The 23649-nt window shown below is 53.5% G+C and overlaps 1 protein-coding gene across 1 annotated transcript; it reads right to left on the minus strand.

Moving 5' to 3' along the window:
* Positions 1 to 13551: 13551 nt before the first annotated feature.
* On the minus strand, positions 13552 to 22638 carry SERPINB1 (serpin family B member 1). Its single transcript, NM_001444478.1, has 7 exons — positions 22546 to 22638; positions 21358 to 21532; positions 19684 to 19821; positions 19037 to 19154; positions 17071 to 17213; positions 16391 to 16558; positions 13552 to 14903 (listed from the first exon to the last, which is right to left on the minus strand). Exons 2-7 carry the CDS (start codon positions 21523 to 21525, stop codon positions 14502 to 14504), a joined length of 1137 nt encoding a protein of 378 aa, NP_001431407.1. The 5' UTR covers positions 21526 to 21532; positions 22546 to 22638; the 3' UTR covers positions 13552 to 14501.
* Positions 22639 to 23649: the final 1011 nt, after the last annotated feature.

Below are 23649 nucleotides of genomic sequence, written 5' to 3' on the forward strand. Positions count from 1 at the left end.
ATTCGCATTTCCTTCTCTATTCCTGTCACGCTTGGCATTTAAAGTGTGATCAGTGCGTATTTAGTGAACGAGTGAGTAAGAAGTGAGTGAATACATAACAATGAAAGAGAAAGTAAGTCAAAGTGAGGGAGTAAATGAACTCCCGGAGACTTTTGTGCTGCTGTCCCAAGGTCAAGGTCGGTCCTGCCCTGTGTGTCCACCAGGGGGCGTGCCTCACCGCGAGGGCCACCTCCACAGGCTTCCACCTGTGCCCCTGACCGTGCAGGGACTGTTGCTGTTGGGGATTAACCTCCGAGGCCAAGAGCAAGTGTTTTAGAAAGCTTATTGTTTACTTGATTACAAAAGTAACGTGTGTAACGTGTGACCAGAGGGAATTAAGCCGAAAAGGAAACAGCATAGAAATAAAGAGTTGAGATCAGCTTGAACTCTTCTCAGTGGTACCCACTGCTCACATTTTATGCTTTTTTTTTTTTTTTAATTTTGATTTTTTTGCTTTTTAGGGCCACACCCACGGCCCATGGAGGAGACCTGGTCCTGTCTGGGACGGCGGGCGCGACCTTGCCCTGGCTGGGGGTCGGGGGGTCCTGTCCTCCCAGCTGGCTGCTGAGCTGGGGAGCCGCTGGGAGTGACAGTGTTAGGACATGGGGTGAATGTTCTACTTCTCACTTGAAGCAGGACCCAGTCCCTTTTGCAGTGTCTTTATTCAAAAGCCATAAACTGATTGCAACGTGCGTGTCTCACCTTGCCACGACGTTTTAATCAAGTGGCGTGAGAAGCATGGAACAGGCACGCTGCAGGTCAGAGGCACGGATCGTGGGCAGCGGCGGGGTCTCAGGGTGTCAGCCAGCCTCTGGCCTCCGTCCCAGCCTTGAAGCAGGGCTGGTGACTGTCACCTCTAAATACTCATGTGGTTTGAAGGCGCCTGATTCCTGTTCACACCACAGGTCCCTCGGAGGAAAGCCCGCATTTGCTGGCCGTCTGATGATAGCGCCCTCCGTGTGGGGCTGAGCAGGGTCCCTGCTCCAAGGGCTGTCAAGCCTGGTGGGAGCATCGTCCTCCTATCGTTTCTGAGATCTGTCAAAAAGGCAGCCTGCTGCCCTCCGCATCTGTCCCTCTCCCCCGGGCCTCCACCCCGTCCCCGCCTGGGGCCTGGACGCGGCAGGGTGGTGAGGGGCCTGGTGCGGAGTCAGGCCCCTACCTCTGCTCTCTGCCCCCCTTCCTCGGCCTCTTACCAGTAAGAGGCTCCCGCTTGAGGTGGAGGGGGCTCAAAATACTGACCCTGAAACGCCCGGCCCTAGAAGGCCTTGAAGACCCCTGCGTAGTCCCCTGCCTTTCTGTTGAAGGCAGGGATCTTTCTTTCTGATCTTGGGTGTTTTCAGAGGTGACCAGTGTCCTTTGTGTGCTCGGACCCGTCCAGAAGTGACTTCCTTCCACCTGGAAAGCCTTCTCATGATGTCTTGTGGGGTCCTTTTCCGGGTGGTGTCAGATCACTAATAACGCAGAGCACTGGGGGACAGTGTGTCTCAGCCCTGAGGTCAGATCACTCAGAGATAACCAGGGCTGTCCCAGCATGCAGGGCGGAAAGGCACCTCTGAGGCATTCAGTCCAGGCCCTGCAGTAATCGTGGGTCGCTCAGCCATTGCCCGTGTGACCCTTGACTGTGGTGGGAAAAGATCAAAATCAGTTATTTGATGGGTCACTTGTCCTGCCCTAACTCCCCATTAGTACACACCTAACAGACACCATTGCCTGAGTCAGCCGTCTGGATGATACTTCTTTCCGAAACAAACAGAAATAACCCATTAAAAACACTGACAGTTGACAAAAAACGAGACTGGAGTTCCCGTCATGGTTCAGCAGTAACAAACCCGACAAGTATCCATGAGGACAAGGGTTCGAGCCCTGGCCTCGCTCAGTGGGTTAAGGATCCGGCGTTGCCATCAGCTGTGGTGTAGGTTGGTAGCTGTAGCTAATTTGACTCCTAGCCTGGGAACTTCCATATGCCACATGTGCAGCCCTAAAAAGACAAAAAAAAAAAAAAAAAAAAAAAAAAAAAGAAAGAAAGAAAAGAAAAGAAAAAAACCCCAAAAACAAACCCTGACAGTGGCTTATGGTCCTGGAGAGTTTAGCCTGTGACCTGCCTGCTCTCAGTGAGTGATCGGCCCTCCTCCCCCGACCCTGGGCATGCAACCAAATCCCCCGACGTCAGCTAGCTCCCTCGGCCTGCCTGTGGATGGTCCAGTTTCGCTGGAGAAAGAGCCAGAAGGGCCTCCTTCGAGCTGCATGTGGAAGGAGGAAGCGGAGACCAGCCCGGCTTCCGTGTCTCCACCTCGCAGCATCGAATCTCGACGTAACGCCTTGGTAGCCACTGGACCTGGGCACCTAATTGCGTTCACTCATTGGAGGAATTAATGTGTTGGAGTTCCTGCTGCGGCAAGGTGGAGACTGCCCCTGACTGCAGCAGCTCGTGTTCGATCCCCGGCCTGGGAACTTCCATATGCCATGGTGCAGCCATTTGAAAATCAAAAAATAAAATAAAAGGTGTCCTGTGTGAGTGCCGGGAATATGGAAGCCAGGGAGAGAGTGTCCACATCAGGGTAGGGCAGGGTCCATGTACTCAAGCTACTGCCGCTTATGTCCGAGTAAACGTGCTGGTGGCAGGCAGGCTTGCCTCCACAGCGGCTCCGCGGGGACGACTTGGGCTTTCCCTCCGTTACACTCCGGCAGGGCTGCTCCAGCACCTTTGGCGTTACCGTACTTTTCCTGCTCCGTTTTGTGTTGTAGTTCGATTCCTGGGATCTGAGGACGGGACAAAAATAAGGCAGACGTGGGTCTTTGCCTTCTGGGGGCTTAGTCAGTTGGCAGCTTTAAGGCAGGTCAGCAGGGGTAATTCAGAGCCACATCTGCCAAGTGTCGAGGGAGGGGACAGAGGTGACACAGGCGGCTGTATCGGACGATCGGGGGAGGCCAGCCGACGGGGACTCTCGGTTAGGTCGACCCCCAGGTGCAGGTGTGGAAACAGCGTTCTGGGAAGAGGAAGGGGCAGGGACAGCGCCGCGTCCGGTGGCAGAGGGCTTCCTGCTGCAGGCCGGCATTTGGTCAGAGGCTTCCCTGGGGGCCCTGTAGGATGTTTAGCAGCTCCTTGCCACCTCCCGCTGGACACCGTCACCTGTTGTGGCAGCTGACAATGTCCCCAGGTACTTCCACATGTCCCCAGCTGCATGAACCCCTCAGCAGAGACCCGCACGGTGGAACATCCGCAGGCACAGGCGCAGGTGTTGGTACCCCACTGAGGGCAGGTGCAAGGGAGAGGCCGCGGGCCATGGCTGGCGGAGATTCCAAAACGTGCAGAGGAGAAAGATGCCCACCAGACTTGACAGCCCCTGGAGACAAGGACCCGTTGGGGCCCCTTATTTTGTCATTTTCCCCGGAGCCCAGCGCTCCATGTCTGCCCCCTTCAGGCCTGCTGGCAGATCCCCAGGCCCGTGAGGGTGGGCTGACTGATCTGCACCAGGACGCCTCAGTGACTGAGGACTGTCACCCTCTAGAGTAAGGAGCCCTTTGTGTTTTAACGGGGCAGGATGTGGCTCAGCCATGGAGCCTCGGGAATTGGTCCAAAGGCCCGCAGAGGCAGAGGAGAGGGACCCTCCAGGCACAGCTGTGGGCCGTCAGCATCCCTCCTGGCCGCGCCAGCCCGCCTTCAGGCACGGTCCACGCCCCGCGACCTCCAAGTTAGAATCACAGCCACGTAAGAGCGCCTTTACCCCCGAGAAGGGCAACGCGCCCCGTTGCTTTGTGTTGAAAACTCAACGCACACGTCCCGCTCCCCAGGAAAGTCCAGTTCTGACCAGATTCCTGAGCCTGAACTTAAACTTCACCTTCACTCCCTCTCAGGTTAACCACAGCCTTCCCTGGTCATATTTTTAAAAATCTCAAGAGGAATTTTTCCCGTAAGGCTTCCAACTCAAACCAGAGTTGAGAGGGAGTAACAGCCGTGCGGCTCCACCTCTCGTCTTGTTATTGAGCATCTGTCACCCACCCTCTGCGGCCTGGTCATTCAGGAATGGGAAGGGGCTTTATTCCGCGTCGGAGGGGGCAGAAGAGGCGTAGATTCGCTGAAGCTGTAGAAACAGTGGTGAGAGGAGGGATGAATTCAACAAGGAGGAGGTTGCCAGGCAACCTGCTTGGTTGTCAGAGGGACAGAACCGTCTTCGGTGAGAACCCAGAGCCACCATGGCAAGTGCCGGAGCTGGAGAACATCTGTCTCACGGGCGGGTGAGGGCCAGCGCTTTTCCGAGGAACCAAGGCAGCCCTTCCACACACACGGACCACGCGGTACCCATGAGGGTTCTGCTCATGCAAGGAGCGGGGTGTCCTTGCTGATGGGAACATTTCGTGGCTTTTGCTTATTTTATTTATTTATTTATTTATTTTATTTATATTTTATTTTATTTTAGTCTTTTGTCTTTTTAGGGCCGCACCTGCGGCACATAGAGGTTGCCAGGCTAGGGGTCCAATCAGAGCTGTAGCTGCCGGCCTACGCCACAGCCATGCCAGATCTGAGCTGCGTCTCTGACCTACACCACAGCTCACGGCCATGCCGGATCCTTAACCCAACCTCAGGGATTGAACCCACAACCTCATGGTTCCTAGTTGGATTCGTTTCTGCTGCACCACAGTGGGAACTCCGCTTTTGGTATTTTTTATGGTTGTAGCCCTGGCTGTACATAACATTTTTACTCAGCACAATGAAATGCAGTCACCGGATACACCCCGATTGTCCCTACATCTTGATTTGCAAGCCTGGCAACGTCCTGCTGACCCGGTCACCACCACATGGCCAGGGTGGCAGGGGCGCTTTCCTGAGCAGGCAGGGACCAAGCATGAAGACGGCAAGATGTTAGGGTTTGGAGGAAGCTTAAGGCACGCGGGCCCCGTGCCTACTTTCCCTGGTGACGGATGTGGCTTCCAGGATGGATGTGAAAGCGCCCGCCTCCTCTGTGGCCTGAGGCCACCGGTCCCCACGGGACCTGAGCTCTATGCACTGGCCCGCCCCCCACTTCCCTCTGCTGTGCTCCCTCCTGTCCCCGCGGCTGGCACAGCACATTCGAACGTCACCACACGGGAGCACTCACCCCTCAGCCCGACCAGGGCCCCTCAGGACAAGGGGTGAGAGTCTCGGTCAGCACATGGCCCTGGAGGCGCTGACTCTGGAGCCAGATTCAAGGTGAACCCCAGCCCCCTGTGACCCTTGGCCTCGCAGCCCTGAGTCTCGGCTTCGTCATCTGAAATGAGGATGCTGGTTACACCCCATCCATCTGATTGCCAGGGGGTCAGACAGGCTCCTCGGGGGCCGGGACAGGTCCCCTGCCCTGAGCACCTGACTCTGGAAAGAGGCAGTGTCTTCCCTTTAGAGGCTGGTCTGTGTTGAAGTCGTGCTGCGCAGGTCAGAGCAAAACCCAGGACCCGAGGGCCGTGTGTACAAGGAGGCTGTGTTCACGCCGGGGGAGCCGCCGAGGAGGCAGCTTCTCCCACGGGAAGCCCACGGCTGCTGGGCTGGGGTCTCCGGGCGGCCGACGTTAACCTGTCATTTGCCACCTTCTCACTGGGGTTGTCCGGGTCCGTGCTGATTTGATCTGCTTTTATTTCTTCTGAAAAGCAGCAGGCCGAGCAGCCGTGCCAAGGTGGTACTCGCAGTAACAAAGCTGTGGCCAGAAGAGAAGGGTCTCCTCTGTCACTGGTGCCAGGATTTCTCATCATCCGAGGCTCTTGCTTAACACCCAAGACAGACGCGCGGCAGGAGAGAGAGAGCCAGGCGGGCGGAAAGGTTCATCGCTGTGCACACGGGTGCTGCTCCCTCCACGGGGCCAGTTGTCATGCAGAACACGTGCCACGGGCGCCACACGCTGAGCATCCCGATCCCTGTCTCCGCATCCGTATTTGGATGAAACTCCTCTGCGTCTTTAAAAGTGGAGGAGAGGAGCTCCCGTCGTGGCCCCGTGATTAACTAACAAACCTGACTAGGAGCCATGAGGATGCGGGTTCGGTCCCTGGCCCTGCTCAGTGGGTTAAGGATCTGTCGTTGCTGCGAGCTGTGGTGTAGGTTGCAGACGTGGCTCGGATCCCGCGTTGCCGTGGCTGTGGGGTAGGCCGGCAGCTGCAGCTCTGATTAGACCCCTGGCCTGGGAACCTCCACATGCCTCGGGTGTGGCCCTAAAAAGCAAAAATAAAGGAAAGTAGAGGTGAAAGTTCCCACTGTGGCTCCGTGGGTTAAGGACCCGAAGTAGTCTCCGTGAGGATGTGGGTTCGATCCTTGGCCTCACTCAGCGAGTTAAGGATCCGGCGTTGCCGCGAGCTGTGGTGTAGGTTGTAGACATGGCTAGGACCCTGCATTGCTGTGGCTGTGGTGGAGGCCGGCAGCTGTAGTTCCAATTCGACCGCCAGGCTGGGAACCTCCATAGGCTGCAGGTACATCCCTAAAAGGGGGGCAGGAGAGGAGAGGTGAGGGTGCCCAGGCAGGGCTGCGGCCCTTGAGGGCTGGGAGAATTCTTGATCTGGGTGCTGAGCGCTCGGGGAGCCCATCCCACGAGAGGCGTTGCAGGCACTACATTCAGCACGGGTCACGTGCCATTTGTCAAAATACAGACACTTTTAAAGAGCTTCGTAAGTTTTAAAAAGTCAAATAAAGGTGATTCTGGGTTGGGAAGATGGGGGGTTGCGATAACTAAACAACAAACATTATCCAAAAGCAGTCAGGAGAGTGCGATGGTGGTACCGCGTGGGCAATCACCCGCTTCCCAGACTAGCCGACCGCCCCTGGGGCAGTGGGTCCCTCTGCCTTGGCCGGTGCTGTGCCCCTGCCTCTGCCCTGCCCTCTCACGCTCTGTGGTACCAAAGGGCTGGTGACAGTTGTCTCCCCAAGTTGACGGCCACCTTGCAAGAGGATAACTGTAGCTCATTCACCCTCCGCTCTTCAGCCTGCAGGGCTAGGAGGGGCGTGTGACGCCGTTCTTTCTCCACCAGGTGGAAGGCTGTGTGGACTTGGCTTTCAGGTCCCATGGAATCCTGGGACCACGGGGGTGAATCTCAGAAACACACCAAGTGAAAAAAGTCAAGCACAAACAGCACGGATTGTGTGATTCCATTGATAGAACATTCTAGAACAGACAAAATTAACCTATGGTGATATAAAAAAATCACAGGGCACCCGGGGTGACAGAAGTGGACGAGTATGATTGGGATGGTGGCTTCATGGGTACTTATATTTTTTCAAAACTCCTCCAACTTTTTTTTTTTTTTTTTTTTTTTTTTTGCTGCACCCATGGCATACAAAAGTTCCTAGGGGAGTTCCCATGGTGGTTCAGGGGAAACAAACCTGACCAGTATCCATGAGGATGTGGGTTCAATCCCTGCCCCTCTCAGTCGGTCAGATATCCGCCATCGCCATGAGCTGTGGTGTAGGTTGCAGATATAGCTCAGATCCCACATTGCTGTGTGTAGGCCGCCAGCTGCAGCTCCGATTCAATCCCTAGCCTGGGAACTTCCATGTGCCACGGGTGCAACCCTCAAAAAAAGTTCCTAGGCCAAGAATCAAACCTGTGCCACAGCAGTGCCAACACCAGGCTCTTAACCACTAGGCCACCAGGAAGCTCCACAGTTCCTCCAACTTCATGCTTAGAATGAGTGGCTGTATGTAAACTCTGCTTCCTAAGGTTGAGTAGCCGGAAAAAACATGAGTGCTCTTGCACAGTCTTGCAAAAGTTGTACTCTTTCCTATTTGAGCCGCTTCCCTCTGGCTTCCGCTGTTGCCACCGGTATCCATGCCCCCCCAGGCCCGGGTCCCTCCATGCTGCTACCCCAGCAGGACGGTTTGCCCACTTCCTCCTCCTCCTCAAGCCTCCCTCCCAAGGCTCCTCCCGGGGCCCCTTTTCCGGCTCTTCCCATCGTCGTTCGTCCTGGATGGTGGGGACCCCTGGGTCCCCCCGGGCCTCAACCTCTCACCCACGTCCCCCCTGCCGTCTCCCTTCCAAAGAGAAGCTAAGTGACCCCAGCTCTCTCTGCTCAGCCCCACACCCAAGGACCCACCTCAGGAGGACACCCCTGCCCCGTCCATGACTCTCTGCCCAGACCCCAGGAGGGCCTGTCCACCCCTCCAGCTTCTGGAAGGCTGGAGAAAACCTCGAATGTTCATTCCCTCCATCGCCCACAATTTACGTGCTGCCTCCACGCACATCTCAAATCCACGTGCTGGGCCCCACCTTCCCTGGCCCCTGGATGAAGCCACCGTGACGCAATCTGGAGTGCCCCCTAGCAATCCTCAGCCTCCCCTCCCGCCACCCTCCAACCCGTGTTCACAGGACAGCGGAGTAAAACTGTCCTGAATTTGCCCGGTCACTGTCTGCTTGGGAGCACCTCAGCAGCAAAGAGGACACGGCTTTAAACCCTCTTAACTGTCTTTTCTTCCGCTCCTAAACCAGGGCATGGGATGCACATGGGGAGTGATGGGTGATGACACTGAAAACGGAAGTCCCCAAGTCCACCTGCCTCTGCGTGGTCCAGACTGTCCACTCCCTGGCCACGTCCCCTGGGATCCTTCCCTGTCCTGCCCTGGTCACACCCTCGCAGTGTGGGTTCTGAATCCCGTGCCCTCACAGGGGGCGCCTCCCCTGCAGGGCAGCTGTGTTTCCAGGAGGTGCGTAAACACAGTCAGGATGGGAGACAGTGGAATAAATACACCGAAGTGAGAAAAGAGGGGACCAGCTCACCCAAGAGCCCTTCACTGCATAACGCAGAGGGAACTGCCGGGATGCCGCCCTGACCCTGAACACGACCCTGCATCGCAGCAGAGAGGAGGAGGCAGCAGAGCCCGGGTACCACTGCTACCGCCGGGTCAGTTACCCAGTTCCTGAAGGGACACGAGCTACCCTGGAGCAGCGATCTTTGCGTCACGGCTGCAGCCTTGGGGCCTGGTTCAGAGCTTAGCAGCTAAGACGCGCCAAGAGAAGGCTAATTCCGTAAGTGGATGGCTTCGAAGTCAGAAGAGAACTCACTTGAACAGTCTCGGGAGGTGTTTCAGGCTGTGGTCATGGTTCTGTAGAAAATGTGACTCTTGTAGAGTAACATATTTCTGGAGTTCATTGAAAAAAACCACAATGATTAAAAAAGCATCCTTTTTGAATATTAGTTCTGCACGCAACAGCAAGCAGTGTAGGACATAAGATGCAGGAAGAAATTCACGAGCTTAAAGGACACGGAAGTCTTTGCCTCTTGATAAGGGTCATATGAAAGCAATGGAAAGTCTAAGTAGCTACTGTTTTTCCCTGATAGGAACTATCTGGATTTCCTTTACAGCGAGAGCAGTTTTTACCCAATTTCCTAAATATTTCAGCTAATGTATCAAATTTGCATAGAAGATTGAAGTTTGCAGTGTATTTATTCTTTGTGCCGGGATAAAATATTTTCACTTCTAATTTATAGGAAACTTAATACACCGGCTGAAGCAAAAGATGTGTGCCCGGGATTGTTGTAACAGGTTTGCAAATAAAGGAAGGGCTGGCGTAAGAACTTTGAGAAACCTCTTTCAGTAACTTCCTCTGGTTCCTGCTGTGCAGGCTGGTTGTGTATTTTTTTATTGTCGCTCCCCTGTGCTGGAACCCCCCCTCGCCCCCACTCCACAACATTTGTGGCGTGTCACACTGCCCATCACCCTCGGGCAGAGTCACTTGTCTGATTCACCCTCTCCCCACCCCCAGGCCGGTCCCCTCACTGTGGCTACCGACCGCTTTGGCAGACCCGAGGGCTCCTGTGTCACAGTTCTGTACGCGTACTTAGAACCTGCCAGGTTAGATGAAGAAACGGCCTCACACCGTGTACCCTGAGCGTGTCTGCGAGCCATCGACCTCGCCAGGTTCAAGTTCAACAGGGCCTTCCGTATCCTCAGGGGCTTTTCTTGTTTGTTTTCAATGACACATAGTATATTTCTCATCCCCAGCCAGATGTCCAGGCTTTTGTGGCCATCTCGGCTTCGGCAGTGACCTTGGGGGTGGACAGGGTGTGGGGTTTGTGCCACGAGACATAACTCAGCACGTCCTGCGGGGGGGGCCCAGCTACATCCTGCTCCCAAGTGGTTCCAGGCTACCTGCTGCCTTTTCGGGTGAGTTTACTCGAGACTGTGAATCATTGCCGATGCCACTCATACTGGCGGGGCCTCACCGCCAAGGCCGCGGACACAGCCTTGAGGCTGCAGGGGGGCGTCTCCGAGAGGAGCCTCCAGGCCTTTCTCATCCCTCGGGTCGGGCTCGGGGACAAGTCGGGAGCCTCCATGGGCAGAGCCGCGAGGCCAGGGCAGCCACGGACTAGAGACAACAGCCCCCGCCCTGTGGGTTGGCATTACTACGGGCATCACGGGCGGGCACCAGGCTTCCGGCCTGAAGCTGCAAGAACAGCTGTGGTCATCGGGCGAGGGTGGTTCCAGGGTGTGAGGTCCGCACGTGGCCCCGTGACCACAATCTGTTTAAGGAACAGACTGTGCAGAGGTCCCCTGACACGCTGGACATTTTTGGATGAGGTCTGAACACCCTTGGCTGGTAACACCGTCCCCCCTGGCCCCCTCCCCCAGTCCGGCCGCCACTTGCTCTGGGAAGCGGAGGCCGCGTTTCTGAGTATAAAACGCCGAAGAGTCTGGAAGCAGGGGCCCCCAAAGTGGCACCCACGAAGCCCGGCTGCCTTCCCCGAGTTTGCTTCAGCTGGAGCCCGGGAGGCGACGGGCGCAGCAGGCCGGCCCTGGACGTGGACTCCTGCCCCCCGGGGCCCTGGCCGGCCTCGGCTCTCCGGACCTGCCCTGTCACTGTTGGGGCTGCGCTGTGCGGAACTGAAGTTCTCAGTTTTCATTTGGTCCAGTTGGGCATCAGCAGTGTCCACATGCCTAGGAATCAATGTGGCAGAAGGGGGTGTGTGGGTGTGTGGGTGTCCCTTTAAGAGCTCCACAGGTTCATGCAGGTATATTATTTATCATGTTATCTTCTAACAGCCTTACTCTGGCTTTCACAGTTAAGTCTGCAGTCCATCTGGTGTGGGTTTTGTGTAGGTTTAAGGCAGGAATCAGCTCTCATTTTTTCCCGTGAGTTCCCGAGTGCACAGAACCACTTACTGAAAATGTCTTCTCTTCACTCCCAGCTTCGAAGGACCACGTTTGCCATAAATGTAATGACCATGTGATTTATTTTCCAAAGTGATTAGGTTTTGAGATTAAAAGAGGGCATTGCCGACACTTGCAACAGGACAAGAGGCATAAATAGGCCTTTTTGAGTTGGGACGCCGGTCGCTCGCCATAAAGCAGGGCCCGTGTTCTGAGGCTGTTACTGGGCTCCCCGTTCTGCTCCATTTCTGAACATCTTTGCACCAGAACCCACTCTGTCTTACTTCTGCAGCCTTAGAGTAAGTCTTTTTTCTTTTTTTCTTTTTACGGCCACACCTGTGACATATGGAAGTTCCTGGACTAGGGGTCAAATCAGAGCTGCTCGAACCCCACATCCTCATAGATACTATGTCAAGTCCTTAACCCACTGAGCCACAGTGGGAACTCCTAGAGTAAGTCTTGATGCAGTTGAGTATGTTGTGTCTGGTTCTTCTTCCAGACTGCCTTGGATATTCTTGGCCTTTTTCATTGTTGTGCAAATATGAGAACTAATTGCCATGTTTCACCCCAAGAGCAAAGCAAGTTGACCACCTGGGTCTTTATTTTTTCCTATAATTCTGACACCCCTTCTCCATAAAAAAATACTCTAGAAATTCTTATTAAGTCTCCTGATGGTGAACACTCTGTTTCTCTGAAAATATCTTGAGGGATGCTTTTCCCGGGTGTGGACGCGTTCTCGGCTGGCAGGGTTTTGTAGTGTTGTTCTTCCCACCACGCTGAAAGAGTCCTCGGAGCTCCTGGCGTTCATGCTGTTGACGCGAGTGCTGTCCTTCTCACCGCCGCTCCCGTGCAGGTGCCTTTTCTGTTTTCTTCGGTCGTTTCCGCTGTCCTCTGCTAGGATCGCCCTTCGGTCTCCGTTCTGCTGCTTTTCCCCGGATGTACGCGTCTCGTGACTGCAGGGCTGCTGGCTTGAGCGGGACTTGGGGACGCTGTGAACTGATGGCTTGTATCAGCTTGGCGTCCTCGCGTTGAATACCAGGTCTTTACACATTGTTCTGCCTCCTCCTGACTCTCTCTCTTGTTCTGTGAAGCGAGCGTCTTCTTATTCCTTTGAGTTTCCTGTCTTTCCTCTTATGTTTCCCATCCCTTCGTCTTTCTGGGTTTTATTCAATATACGTTTCCTTCTGGAATAAACTATGAACGATGTCTTCTGGCCTCACAATTCACAATCCCTCTTTTGCTACCTCAAATTTGCTAATAAATCTTACCATTTAGTCTTTATTTCTGTATTTTTGAGCTCTGGTATTTCTGTTTGCATTGTTATCAAAGATGTCTCTTTTCCGTTTCTGTTGCGTGCCGCAGTGTTTAACCCTGTCCTTGGTCATCTTGGGGTGGGAGCCAGTGTCGTTCAGCCTTCGTGCCGAGGACTCCCCTGTGTGGGCACCTGTACTTCCGTTTCTAGTATCGGGGCCGGGGGGGCAGGGGGGGCAGTTTTAGTCTGCGTTGTTATGGCTCCTCACCCATCCAGTTGTCTTTGATCATATGCTGGCTGTGGTATCAGAAAATCTGATTCTAAAAATTGATCTGTTGGTCTAGTTGTTAGGACTTGACGCTGTCACTGTGGCAGCCCGGGTTCAGTTCCTGGTCTGGGAACTGAGACCCCACATCAAGCTGCTGCACACCACAGCAATAATAATAATAATCTGAGGTTTATGGGTGATCTTCCCACAGAGATAGTTTTCGTGTTTGTTTCTGCCGTGTGTGTTTGGGCAGTAGCAAGCGGGATGAACTAATCCAACTCTAGGGACTGGAATTTTCCAGTCTGCCCAACGACTTACAGCAGGGCTGCATCCTGATACAGTTTCCTCATACTTGTAGGATGCCAAGCAAAAGCACAGGAGGTATAATGGGGCCCCCACTCTTGACAGGTCCCAGCTCTGCCTACCTACCCCTGAACGTTATCAAAACCCCTGCTGCATGCCTCATTTATCTCTTTTGGATTGGAAAATGTGCCCTATTTTGCGCTGGATCTAGTCGCTGCTCTGGAATTTACTAGTTGTTCTGATTCAGCAACTGACGGACAGTCTGTGGGCTTCTTCCCTCAAATATAAAAGGAGGATTTGAGCAGCGTGGCTTGGGGCCCGCCATTCAGTTTTGACTTGACGAACAGGACTTCCTCTAAATTGCTGAGCAGATTTTAGGATGAGGACCCAGTGACGTGGCTTTGCTTGTTGTGGCTAAGAGGAACCGGGACATGGGAGGTGCTAGAAAGAACCTTAAGAAAAAGACGTGAGACTTTCTGCTTTTGTTCCGTGGCATCACTCCCTATCATCACGGACCACCGCACTGTCGGGCCAGGGGCCCCCTTGGCTGGTCTGAGGCCGGGGAGCAACAAGAAGAGGGCTGAGGACAGGTTTGCAGAACCTTAGGAAGCTTTATTAACTGGCCCACGAGCTTTGTGGGAGCAAGAAAATGCAGCACGTCAGGCCCCGTTCCAAGGAGCATATTGACAGAGGTTTCTATGAATCAAAGCACCCCCCCCCAGCGATCTCCCACTGCAGCATTGCATCAAGCCATGTCATTGCCATAAAATCTGTACCAGATGCCAGCTGTGAAGAGCCTTGATCGGAAATCTCGGGAGAAGCCATTCGCGACGGGCTCTCTGCTCCACCTCTTTGCTTAACAGTCTCTCCTGTGATGCTCTGCTTTTTGTCACTCCTTGGCACCTTTCATGATATGACAGACACCTGCTGCTTGATTCCCTGTGACCCCACCCAAACCCAAGCAGGAAGGACCAAGGAGAGCAGAAAAGGGAGGTCAGGTTATCGCCAGGCGGCCCTTCGAGAGTGTGACACCCAAAGGGCTGAAATGGGACGCCGGGCCTGCAGCGCACGCGGTCGGGGACGTTGCCAAGGCAAGTCTGTCCGCACAGCCCGGGCCCTTCATTGGGCTGCTCCTGTATGTCAATAGAATATCCGCTTTTAAGCCTCCCTCCAACAATCTGGGTGTCTCGCTGAGGGCCTCCAGAAGTCTGTCTGTAAGACAGGTGACCGTGTGAGCATGTTCCACTTGCCTCTCAGGAAAAGCAGAGCAACTGCTCAGGTCGCTACATGGTCAAGAATCTACACATCTGATGATTTCTTCCTTTCTCTAACCTGATGCTGGATTTGTTTTTTCAGTACGGAAAAAAGAAGAACAGGTGCCCATGCCAAGTTAACGGGTGTAAACAGCCAACAGATCTGAGCTTACAAAGGAGGTTAAAAGATTTGTTTTTGGAGAGGAGGAGGGGTATTGGTAAAGACAGATGAGAAGGGTCGCCATGAAAAGGTCGGGGGAGCCCTAAGCGTGACCTTGCATCTCGCCTCTACGGGGAAGAGAGGCGGCCGAGGAAGAGGATGTTGGAGGAGGGATTATGCCGGATGAAGAAAATGAACGGGTGGTCAGCGATGAAATCCTCCTCTGGCATCAGCATGGCGAAGACAGCGATGCCCGCGGTGGCAGCGGCCGCCTCCGTGCCCTCCTCGTTCACTTCCACGAAAGACTTGTGGACCACCTTGGATATGAAGAGGTCGCGGGCTTCCGACATGCCAGTCAGGTCAGCCCTGCTGCCAAAGAGATCCTGCACGCCCAGGCGGGCCAGCGGGGCGTTGAGGTCGTAGCTCTCCTCCAGCCTGAACCTGGGCAGGTGGACATTGACCTCCAGGAGCTCCAGATTGTCAGGTTTGGTCCACTCACGCAGCTTTTCCAGGGTCAGGTGTTGCTCAATCTGGAATCAGAAGGGGCAAAAAGAAGAGCTGAAGCCACTTTATGGACGTGTGAGGCTTTAAACCATATCGAGCACTCCCTGGCAGGGCACCGCGTTAAGAGCCCAGCATTGTCACTGCAGCGGCTCAGGTTCTATTCCTGACCCGGGAACTTCCACATGTTGTGGGTGTGGCCAAAAAGAAAAAAAATGGTTAAATAGGTAAAGCATTCTTGAAATGAACAGATCCGTAATACCAGCTGCTATTCAGTTTCCTTCATGTCATGCGCCAAAATCGATTCCACTTTCAATAAACAGAGCTGTGTCCAAGCCACCCCGGGCCCACGCACAGGGACTCTAGAGGTGAGGTCCCTCAACCCGCACCCACCCACCCAGGACTTCGGGTAACAGAGAGAGGCCGCCAGGGCTGCTCCCACCCTGATGGGTGGAGTGGTGCAGAGGAAATTGAAAGCTTTCTCTCCTCATTCTGGACTCCAGTGGTCACTCTGGTCACATCCGTGAGCCTCACACAGCCCACGTCATCGCTAATAGATTTGGCTCACGGGTAAGAACAGAACCGACCCAGTTCCTCCTCTGATGAGAGAAGAGCAGCAGCGCCCTGGAGCCCTGCTGTGAGCCCTGAATGCGTCACCTCTAGAAAGCGCTTGGCACACAGGACGTGCTAGACAGTGTCAACCACTGTCGGTACTTGATCACCGCTACTGCTCGAAGCAGAACCACATTCCCCTCTTCCCCTGATGCTGATAAGTCCTCTCGTGAGGCTGCAGACTTGGCTTTTCACAGTCAGGAGACAAATATGGAAATACCACGGAGAGAAGAAACCCACTGGTTTAAACACACGGTTTTGACAAACGGCTGATCTTAGACCCCTTCCCGATGGCACGTTTGGTGGTGGGGGGCAGAGGGGAAAAGCACACAACGGGCCAGAGACGCTGGAGAAAACCCCCCTTCACAGTTTTGCCTCGTCCTGGTCCCAGCAAGAGACACCAGCACCCTTCGCTTACGAACAACAGAAGCTGCAGCCTAAGGTCACGTTGGGAAGTGGGCTCTCCTGCTAACTAACGAGTCACCTGGTCTTTGTCGAGTAGCGACGGGACACTTAAGGCACAATCTCTGTGCACTGGGTGAGAAGGAGCAGTGTGATAACATACATGTGATGCAACTGTTTGCTCTGCTGTTCGGGGAGTTGTAACTTTCAAATCTGTTTCAAGAAAACAATCCTCATTTACGGTGTTCTCCCTGAAGTTTGTACCTTTAGAGAGGAGCTGCCTTAGTTTGTACCTTTAGATGCTCCCGCCACGCTGTTGGGTGACGGTAGCTGAACAGTAAACTCGGGGCTTTGCAGGTGCCATCAGTGGGCACAGAGACCCAGGAAGGACAGCCAGCTGACCTCAGTCCGCACAGCCGAACACTTACACGACACAGTGTCTCTCTCACACACACACCCCGAGTCCGAGCATCACATGCAAACAGCAGGGGAGAGGCCGCACCTTCCTCAGACCCGTGGACTCGTCCTCGATGCTGTCCGGCAGCAGGATGACCATGCTGAGGTCCTTGCCCTGATAGGGCAATTCCAGCACCCGGCACTTGAGCTCCTTGATGTAGCCGAATGGGAATTTCTTCTTCTGATACATCATTTTCACCGTTTTGCTGTCTTTCTGAACAGTTGAAAAACACATCGTTTACATGATTATCTGCCTGCCTTTAGAGCAGAGTCATTTCATCGGAGCGCAGCTGATTCTCAGTGTTGTGTGAGTGTCAGGTGCACACAGCACAGTGATTCAGCTCTGCTATTTATATTAGCGATACGTCGTCTTTTTCAGATTCTTGTCCCTTACAGGTTAGTACAGAAGAGTGAGTACCTTCCCTGTGTCCTAGAGTAGGTCCTTGTCGCCTATCTGTTTTACATCTAACAGTGTGTACGTGTTAATCCCACATCCTAACGTATCCCCCCCCCACCTGCCATCCCCTTCGGTAACTGTAAGTGCAGTTTCCAGTTTTCTACATCTGTGGGTCTGTTTCTGTTTTGCAAAGACGTTCATTGACATGCTTTTTTTAGCGTCTCCCACGTAGAAGCAAGAGCGTGTGAGATTTGCCTTTCTCTGTCTGGCTCCCTTCGCTCGGCGTGATCCTCTTGAGGTCAGAGTCCTGGGCGATCACCTGGCCTCACCTTATTCAGCCTGAACGGGGCATCCTTCGTGGCCTCTGTCATGAACTTCTCCTGCCAGCTGCCTTTGAAATAGATGGCATTCACCAGCACCAGTTTAGTGGCGCTATCAACCACACCTGATGCCAGCAGCTCTGGAATTTTCCCTAAAAAGATAAAGTTAGGTTTGAAAAGCCCACCTATCAGAATTCCAAATTTGAACCCACTTTTGATTAGCTCTGAAATGTAATTCAAAGGCTTCCTTCCACTTAACTTTCTCTGACATAGTAGGAAAGCCCAGAGGGCTTCTACTTTAAATAAACCAACTCCAGGGCGGAGCAGGCTGGCACCCAAACTCCCGGGAAGGGGCCCTGCTTCAGAACGTCTCTGCATGTCCAAAGAGCTCAAAATAAGAAAATCCTCCTTTTCTCTGTGTGTGATAAACATAGGCCTCATTTTGTGAATGGCCATTCTTTTTCAAGGAAAAAAAAAAACCTTTTTTCCCCTTAATTTTAGGGCCACACCTCTGGTGCATGGAAGTTCCTGGGCCAGGGGTCCAATGGCAGCTGCAGCCGCCGGCCTACACCACAGCCACAGCAACACGGGATCCTTAACAAGGACCAAACCCACATCCTCATGGATACGAGTCCGTTCTTAACCTGCCGAGCACGACAGGAACTCCAAGAAAGAAAAATCCTTCTCCAAAATGCTTTTGGCCACCAGTAAAGAAATCCCTTCCTCACACCCTCCAAGGGGAAGCCAAACTCTCGCAGGAAAGTCTTAACAAACATCCCAAAGGTAGGACGGCTCCTCCTCTGAGCCACGGGCCCCACTCATGACACAGTGTCCGCAGTCCCCTGTGGAAGGAGCTCGTGCGTCCTGTGTCAGCTCTGCCGCTCTGTGGCCATGATACAGTCACAGGTCGGAAAAGCAGCCTGAAGGGACTCAGCCCCCGCCCCCCCCCCGCCCACACCCTGGCCCCAATTTCCTAGAGAAGGGGGTGGCAAATTATTTATGACCACAGTCTCTTGTAAATATTGACTTGCAAAATTTTCATCCCTTTTATTTTATATTCAATATTAGTTTTAAGGGTTTTTGCTTTGTTTTGTTTTTGGCCATGCCTGCAGCATGCGGAAGTTCCCCGGGATCAAACCCGGCCTCAGCAGTGACATCGCTGAATTCTTAACCTGCTGAACCCCTAGTTTAAATTTTTTTTTTTTTTTTTTTTTTTGGTCTTTCTAGGGCCGCTCCCGCGGCATATGGAGGTTCCCAGGCTAGGGGTCTGATCGGAGCTGTAGCTGCCGGCCTACACCAGTCACAGCAATGCCAGATCCAAGCCTCGTCTGCGACCTATACCACAGCTCACGGCAACGCCGGATCCTTAACCCATTGAGCAAAGCCAGGGATGGAACCCGCAACCTCATGGCTCCCAGTTGGATTCGTTAACTACTGAGCCACAACAGGAACTCCCCTAGTTTTAATTTTTAAATGTAGTTTGGGGAACTTATGGGGAGAAAACATTGAGCCTCTTCAGATAAAGCATGTTTGCATTTCCGCTTTGAGGAATTTCTACATTTGAAACCTGTCTGGGAGTTCCCGTCGTGGTGCAGTGGTTAAGGAATCCGACTAGGAACCATGAGGTTGCCGGTTTGATCCCTGGCCTCGCTCAGTGGGTTAAAGATCCAGCGTTGCCGTGAGCTGTGGTGTAGGTTACAGATGCGGCTCGGATCCTGAGTTGCTGTGGCTGTGGTGTAGGCCGGTAGCTACAGCTCTGATTAGACCCCTAGCCTGGGAGCCTCCAGATGCTGCTGCAGGAACGGCCCTAGAAAAGACAAAAAAATAAAAATAAAAAAGCTGTCTGGTCCTGGGTAGGACCGAGGTGCAGGGTCAGGCTGCAGGGTGGGGAGGGCAGAGGAGAGGGGGGCCCGCAGGGGGGCGGCGGGAGGAGGGAGGCGAGGCCCGGCGTGGATGACCGGCCGCCCTCGCTCACCTTCCGTCTGCTCTTTGACCCACTCGTTTATCGCCTTCCGGGCCTCTTCCGAGGCCCGCAGGAAGTCCACGCTGGCCAGTTCAGCCCCGTAGGTTTTCTGAGTTGAAGCTAAGAATTCCTGTGTGAGACAAAACACTTGTTGTGAATAACTCCTCCTACATGCAAAAAGGGTTTTCTAGAATCCTTAAAAGCAACAGAAATTATCCCCAAAGGCATGTTTCATGTCACCAGAAAATTCCAACGCTTCTACTTTGTTTTATGACAGTGAAAGCGGTGGAACATCCAACTGGCAGTCTCCACCACTTGCAAGCGTGCGGTTCAGGAGCTGCGGCGCCGCCTAAAATGTACCAATTCATTTCGAGCCTTTGACCAAGGTGCTCACAAACAGGCAGATCCTGAGTGTGCTTGGAGGTGAGTTACACGTCTCACTCTTGCTTCAGTAGAACAGCCAAGGTCCGTCTTTTCCCCGTGGAGGCTGAAAGTGAAACCGCACCCTGAATGGGAATCCTCTCCGTCCTGTTTTCATTCGGGATCACGTTTTTCTGAAGGCTTTTACAGAAATCAAAACTGGCCTCTGGGACGGGATCATGCTGGGAAAAAACCGGCATTGCCTGGTGAGGTTTAGAGCCTGAAGACAAAGTACTTACGGGGAGGAAGTGATAGGTTTTTTCGCCAAACAACCTATTAGCGAGTTTCAGGATATAGGAGGCTCCACACTTGTTGATATCCGCATTCAGACTCTGAAATCGTGAATGAATGTCCTTGACAGTGTCGAAATGGAGAGCCTAAAATAAAGAAAACATTATCTCTGTAGCCATTTATTGTGAATTTAAAAATTGCTTCCTTGTCATGTGCTCCCATCAAATTAAATTCACATGTTTTATTGCCAGTTGGTGGCCCAAGACTAATACTTCAGTCTTTTTTTTTTTTTTTTTTTTTTTGGTCTTTTTGCCATTTCTTGGGCCGCTCCTGTGGCATATGGAGGTTCCCAGGCTAGGGGTCGAATCAGAGCTGTAGCTGCCAGCCTACGCCAGAGCCACAGCAACGCGGGATCCGAGCCGTGTCTGCAACCTACACCACAGCTCACGGCAACGCCGGAACCTTAACCCACTGAGCAAGGGCAGGACCGAACCCGCAACCTCATGGTTCCTAGTCGGATTCGTTAACCACTGCGCCACGATGGGAACTCCCTTTAGTCATTTTTCATTGGAGAACAAGTAACAGAAAATCCAAAACGTGTAGCTTTGTGAAACAGGCTACTTACATTAGAAACTTTTTATATCACTTCTTTCTTATAATGATTGTTCCACACATATGAGTGGTTAATAAAATATTTATACAAATCTGCTTTTTCCCCAAAAAAACATAAATGGTAAGTTCATATGCATATTCTGTATCAAATATAATTTTATTGAAGGTCTCAGAAATAGTACAAATAAGATTTATCAGCTATACACAAAGATATTACAGATTAAGGGTTTTTTTTTTTAATTGCACTATTAACATCAGCAACTCACTCATTTAAAAATAACTTCTTCAAACTTAACTTGGAAAAGTTTAATTCCCCATGCCTCAGCTACATCAAGAGTCCTTCATGGTTTTGTGAGGCCTGGCACAGTTCCCGCTGTGGCACAGTGGGTTAAGACTCCCACTGCAGCGGCTCAGGTCCCTGGGGAAGCTCAGGACAGTCCTGGCCAGGTGCAGTGGGTTCACGGATCAGACGCTTCTGCAGCTGCAGCTGCAGCTCAGATACAGTCCCTGGCCCAGGAAATTCCATAGGTGTGACCATAAAAAACAAACCAACACAGGAGTTCCCGACTAGGAACCATGAGGTTGCAGGTTCAATCCCTGGCCTTGCTCAATGGGTTAAGGATCCGGCGTTGCCGTGAGAGGTGGTGTAGGTTGCAGACAAGGCTCAGATCCCGCATTGCTGTGGCTGTGGTGTAGGCTGGCGGCTACAGCTCCGATTCAACCCCTAGCCTGGGAACCTCCATATGCCACAGGAGCAGCCCTAGAAAAGGCAAAAAGACAAAAAAAGAAAAAAGAAACCCAACACAAAAACACAAAACAGCACCTGGCAGGTGGTGGGTGCTCGGAAAAGACCGGATCGGTAAATGACAGCCTGCATCTGAGTGTATCGTCCCTGGGGCTTTTCCTAAAGTCTGGCCTCATGAAATGTAATGTATCACACAATGCACAACGCTGAGCACAGAAGCCCAGTTCCACAAACGCGCTGCCCGAGCTCAAAAGCACGGCTTTCCGGTTCAGCCTGTGGTAGGACTCAGCAGTGGCACTGGGCTATCGCTGCTGGTTTTGCTGACCTTGGACATCTGGGCCTCCGTGTTGCCTCTGGTCCCCAGAAGGATCATGGCCAGTGCTGACGAAATGCTGAAGGGGGAGATGAAGATGTTCCCAGCAGGATTGCTCTCATTCAGGGCGCGGAACAGGTCCAAGGCGAAGCGGGTGTTGGCCGCGCTCAGCTGCTCCATGGCGAAGCTGCAGCACAGAAGAGCCCAGAGCTGCTGGCTGCCACACCCGCGCCAGCAGTGTCACTTCCCCACCTCCTCCTCAGCCTGGCCAGCCACCCTGAGACACCCGGGGCTTCTGCTCTCTTCTTGTCCCAGGAGGGCAAAAACCCTCCACGTGCCCCAAAGTGCAAGGTGGGGGCGGCCGGCCAAGGATTCGGCAGTGACACGGGGTCAAGACCTGTGGCCTCAAGGGCCCAGGTGCCTGGGAGGGCTCCCCTGCGACATGGGGGGGGCACATACCTCCCACCCTTCCCTTCAAGCCTCTGATTCACTTGAGCCATGAATCCATTGCCCACATTTATCTGAAAGAGGCTGTTGCTATTAGAAAATCATAGCTGCCTGCTGCTCTTTAAAGCACATTCCAGCAAAGGAGGAACAATGGCCCTCATTTTGAGATTCACTTGCTAATGTTTGAGGGGTTACAGGCTGCGAGAGTTGAAAACCCAACCCAGGCCCCAAGTTAGGCTGGGCGGCGGGGCAAGCAGAAGGTGACAGGTGTCCTGTCACAGCCGCAGGCAGCTGGGACCCCGCAGCTGAAGCCCTGCCCTTGGTCTCCGCTCGGCCAGCCTGACCCAACTTCCCCACCTGAGCTCTGCGCTCAGAGCCCAGTTTCCCCCGAATACACGGGGGAGACGCTCAGCGTGTAGGTAATAGGATGAATTACTGCTGTTGCTGAGGAACATCCGGGATCGCACTGGCCTCCCTGCCCCACCTCGAGCCAAGAAAGGAGAAGCGGGCTGCGTGAAAACTGCCACAAAAAAACTCCGGGAAGTAGGGAGAGAAAACTCCAGTTTCGGTTCCGCCTTCGGGCCGCCAGGGAGCGACCTTCGTCCCTGCAGGCCGCCCGGCCTTGGGCCCCGGTTGCGGCGCGGGAGCCCCGGGCCGGAGTGGCCACGGGGCCGGGGGCCCCGCGGGCGCTCTCGGATCGACCGCGCCGACCTCCCCGCCCGCCCCACCTCCCGCGCCGCCCGCGGGCCTTACCGCAGCTCAGCCGCCCGGGCGGGATGCGAGGTGCTGGAGAGCGCGGCGCGCGGACTTTATAGCGGCAGGAGGGAGGGCGTGGCCCCTGCGGGTGGGCGGGGCGGCCCCGCCCGGGGGCTTCCTTCCCAGCAGTCCCGCTGGGCTGGGCTGGGCTGGGCACACGGCTCTGGCACATCGCGCTGGGCGTCTCGGGCTGGGCAGGCCTCCACGCAGCGCTCTCAGGGGATCAGCACTTCTCTGAGTTCCAGGCAAACTCAGATCTCTGCCAATGCTCTGATGGGCCATTTCTTACCAAGGTGTGAATGACAGAGGTGGCATAATGTGTCACCACTTAGAGGAATCTTTTGAATCTTATCTATGCACTCCAAACGCTCGGATTATTGGGGGGAGGTGATAAAACAGAATCAGTTCTGGAGTTCCCGTCATGGCTCTGTGGTTGACGAATCCGACTAGGAACCATGAGGTTTCGGGTTCGATCCCCGCCCTTGTTCAGTGGGTTGAGGATCCGGCGTTGCTGTGAGCTGTGGTGCAGGTTGCAGACACAGCTCGGATCCCGCATTGCTGTGGCTCTGGCGTAGGCTGGCAGCTACAGCTCCGATTAGACCCCTAGCCTGGGAACCTCCCTATGCCGCGGGTGCGGCCCTAGAAAAAGCAAAAAGACAAAAACCACAGAAAGCAGACTCAGTTCCAAACCACATCCTTGATGTCACTGTCTCTCAGGTACCAAGCTCAGCCCGGAACTCCCCTGGCAAGTGACGACTTTGCCAGGCTGGGTCAGTGTGCACACCACACACCACGACAACACCGTCTCCATGAATAAAGGATTTCTTACCCATTATACGAAAACATAAGCTGTCCAGCGTAATGTTAAAATGCTAAAACTAGAATGACTGTAGTTGAATAATGAAAGCAGTAACTTTCTGTGAAGTTTCTTGTTTATTTGTTTGTCCTTTAAATGCCTGGGTGTGTAATTTCACCAAAATGTATAGTACTTGAGGGTATGAAACGATTCTGCCATCTTGACACTTCTTCCCTGCTTTCATACAAATCTCAACATGCAAGGGGGACGAAGGAAAAATCCTATTTTTTAGTTAGTATGGATAA

Source organism: Sus scrofa, chromosome 7, assembly GCF_054392235.1.
Source record: "Sus scrofa isolate SSC_HxYL_T2T_F1_AM1 chromosome 7, Sscrofa_HxYL_maternal_Yorkshire_Landrace_v2.0, whole genome shotgun sequence".
Lineage (NCBI taxonomy): Eukaryota > Metazoa > Chordata > Mammalia > Artiodactyla > Suidae > Sus > Sus scrofa.

What these genes read in the sequence shown, in the direction of transcription:
- SERPINB1 (NM_001444478.1), bottom strand. Translation starts at nt 21,525, where the DNA reads ATGGAGCAGCTGAGCGCGGCCAACACCCGCTTCGCCTTGGACCTGTTC. An exon ending in CGGAGGCCCAGATGTCCAAG is followed by an intron (nt 19,822 to 21,357) that starts GTCAGCAAAACC and finishes TCTTTATTTTAG; the next exon opens with GCTCTCCATTTCGACACTGT. An exon ending in AAACCTATCACTTCCTCCCC is followed by an intron (nt 19,155 to 19,683) that starts GTAAGTACTTTG and finishes TGTCTCACACAG; the next exon opens with GAATTCTTAGCTTCAACTCA.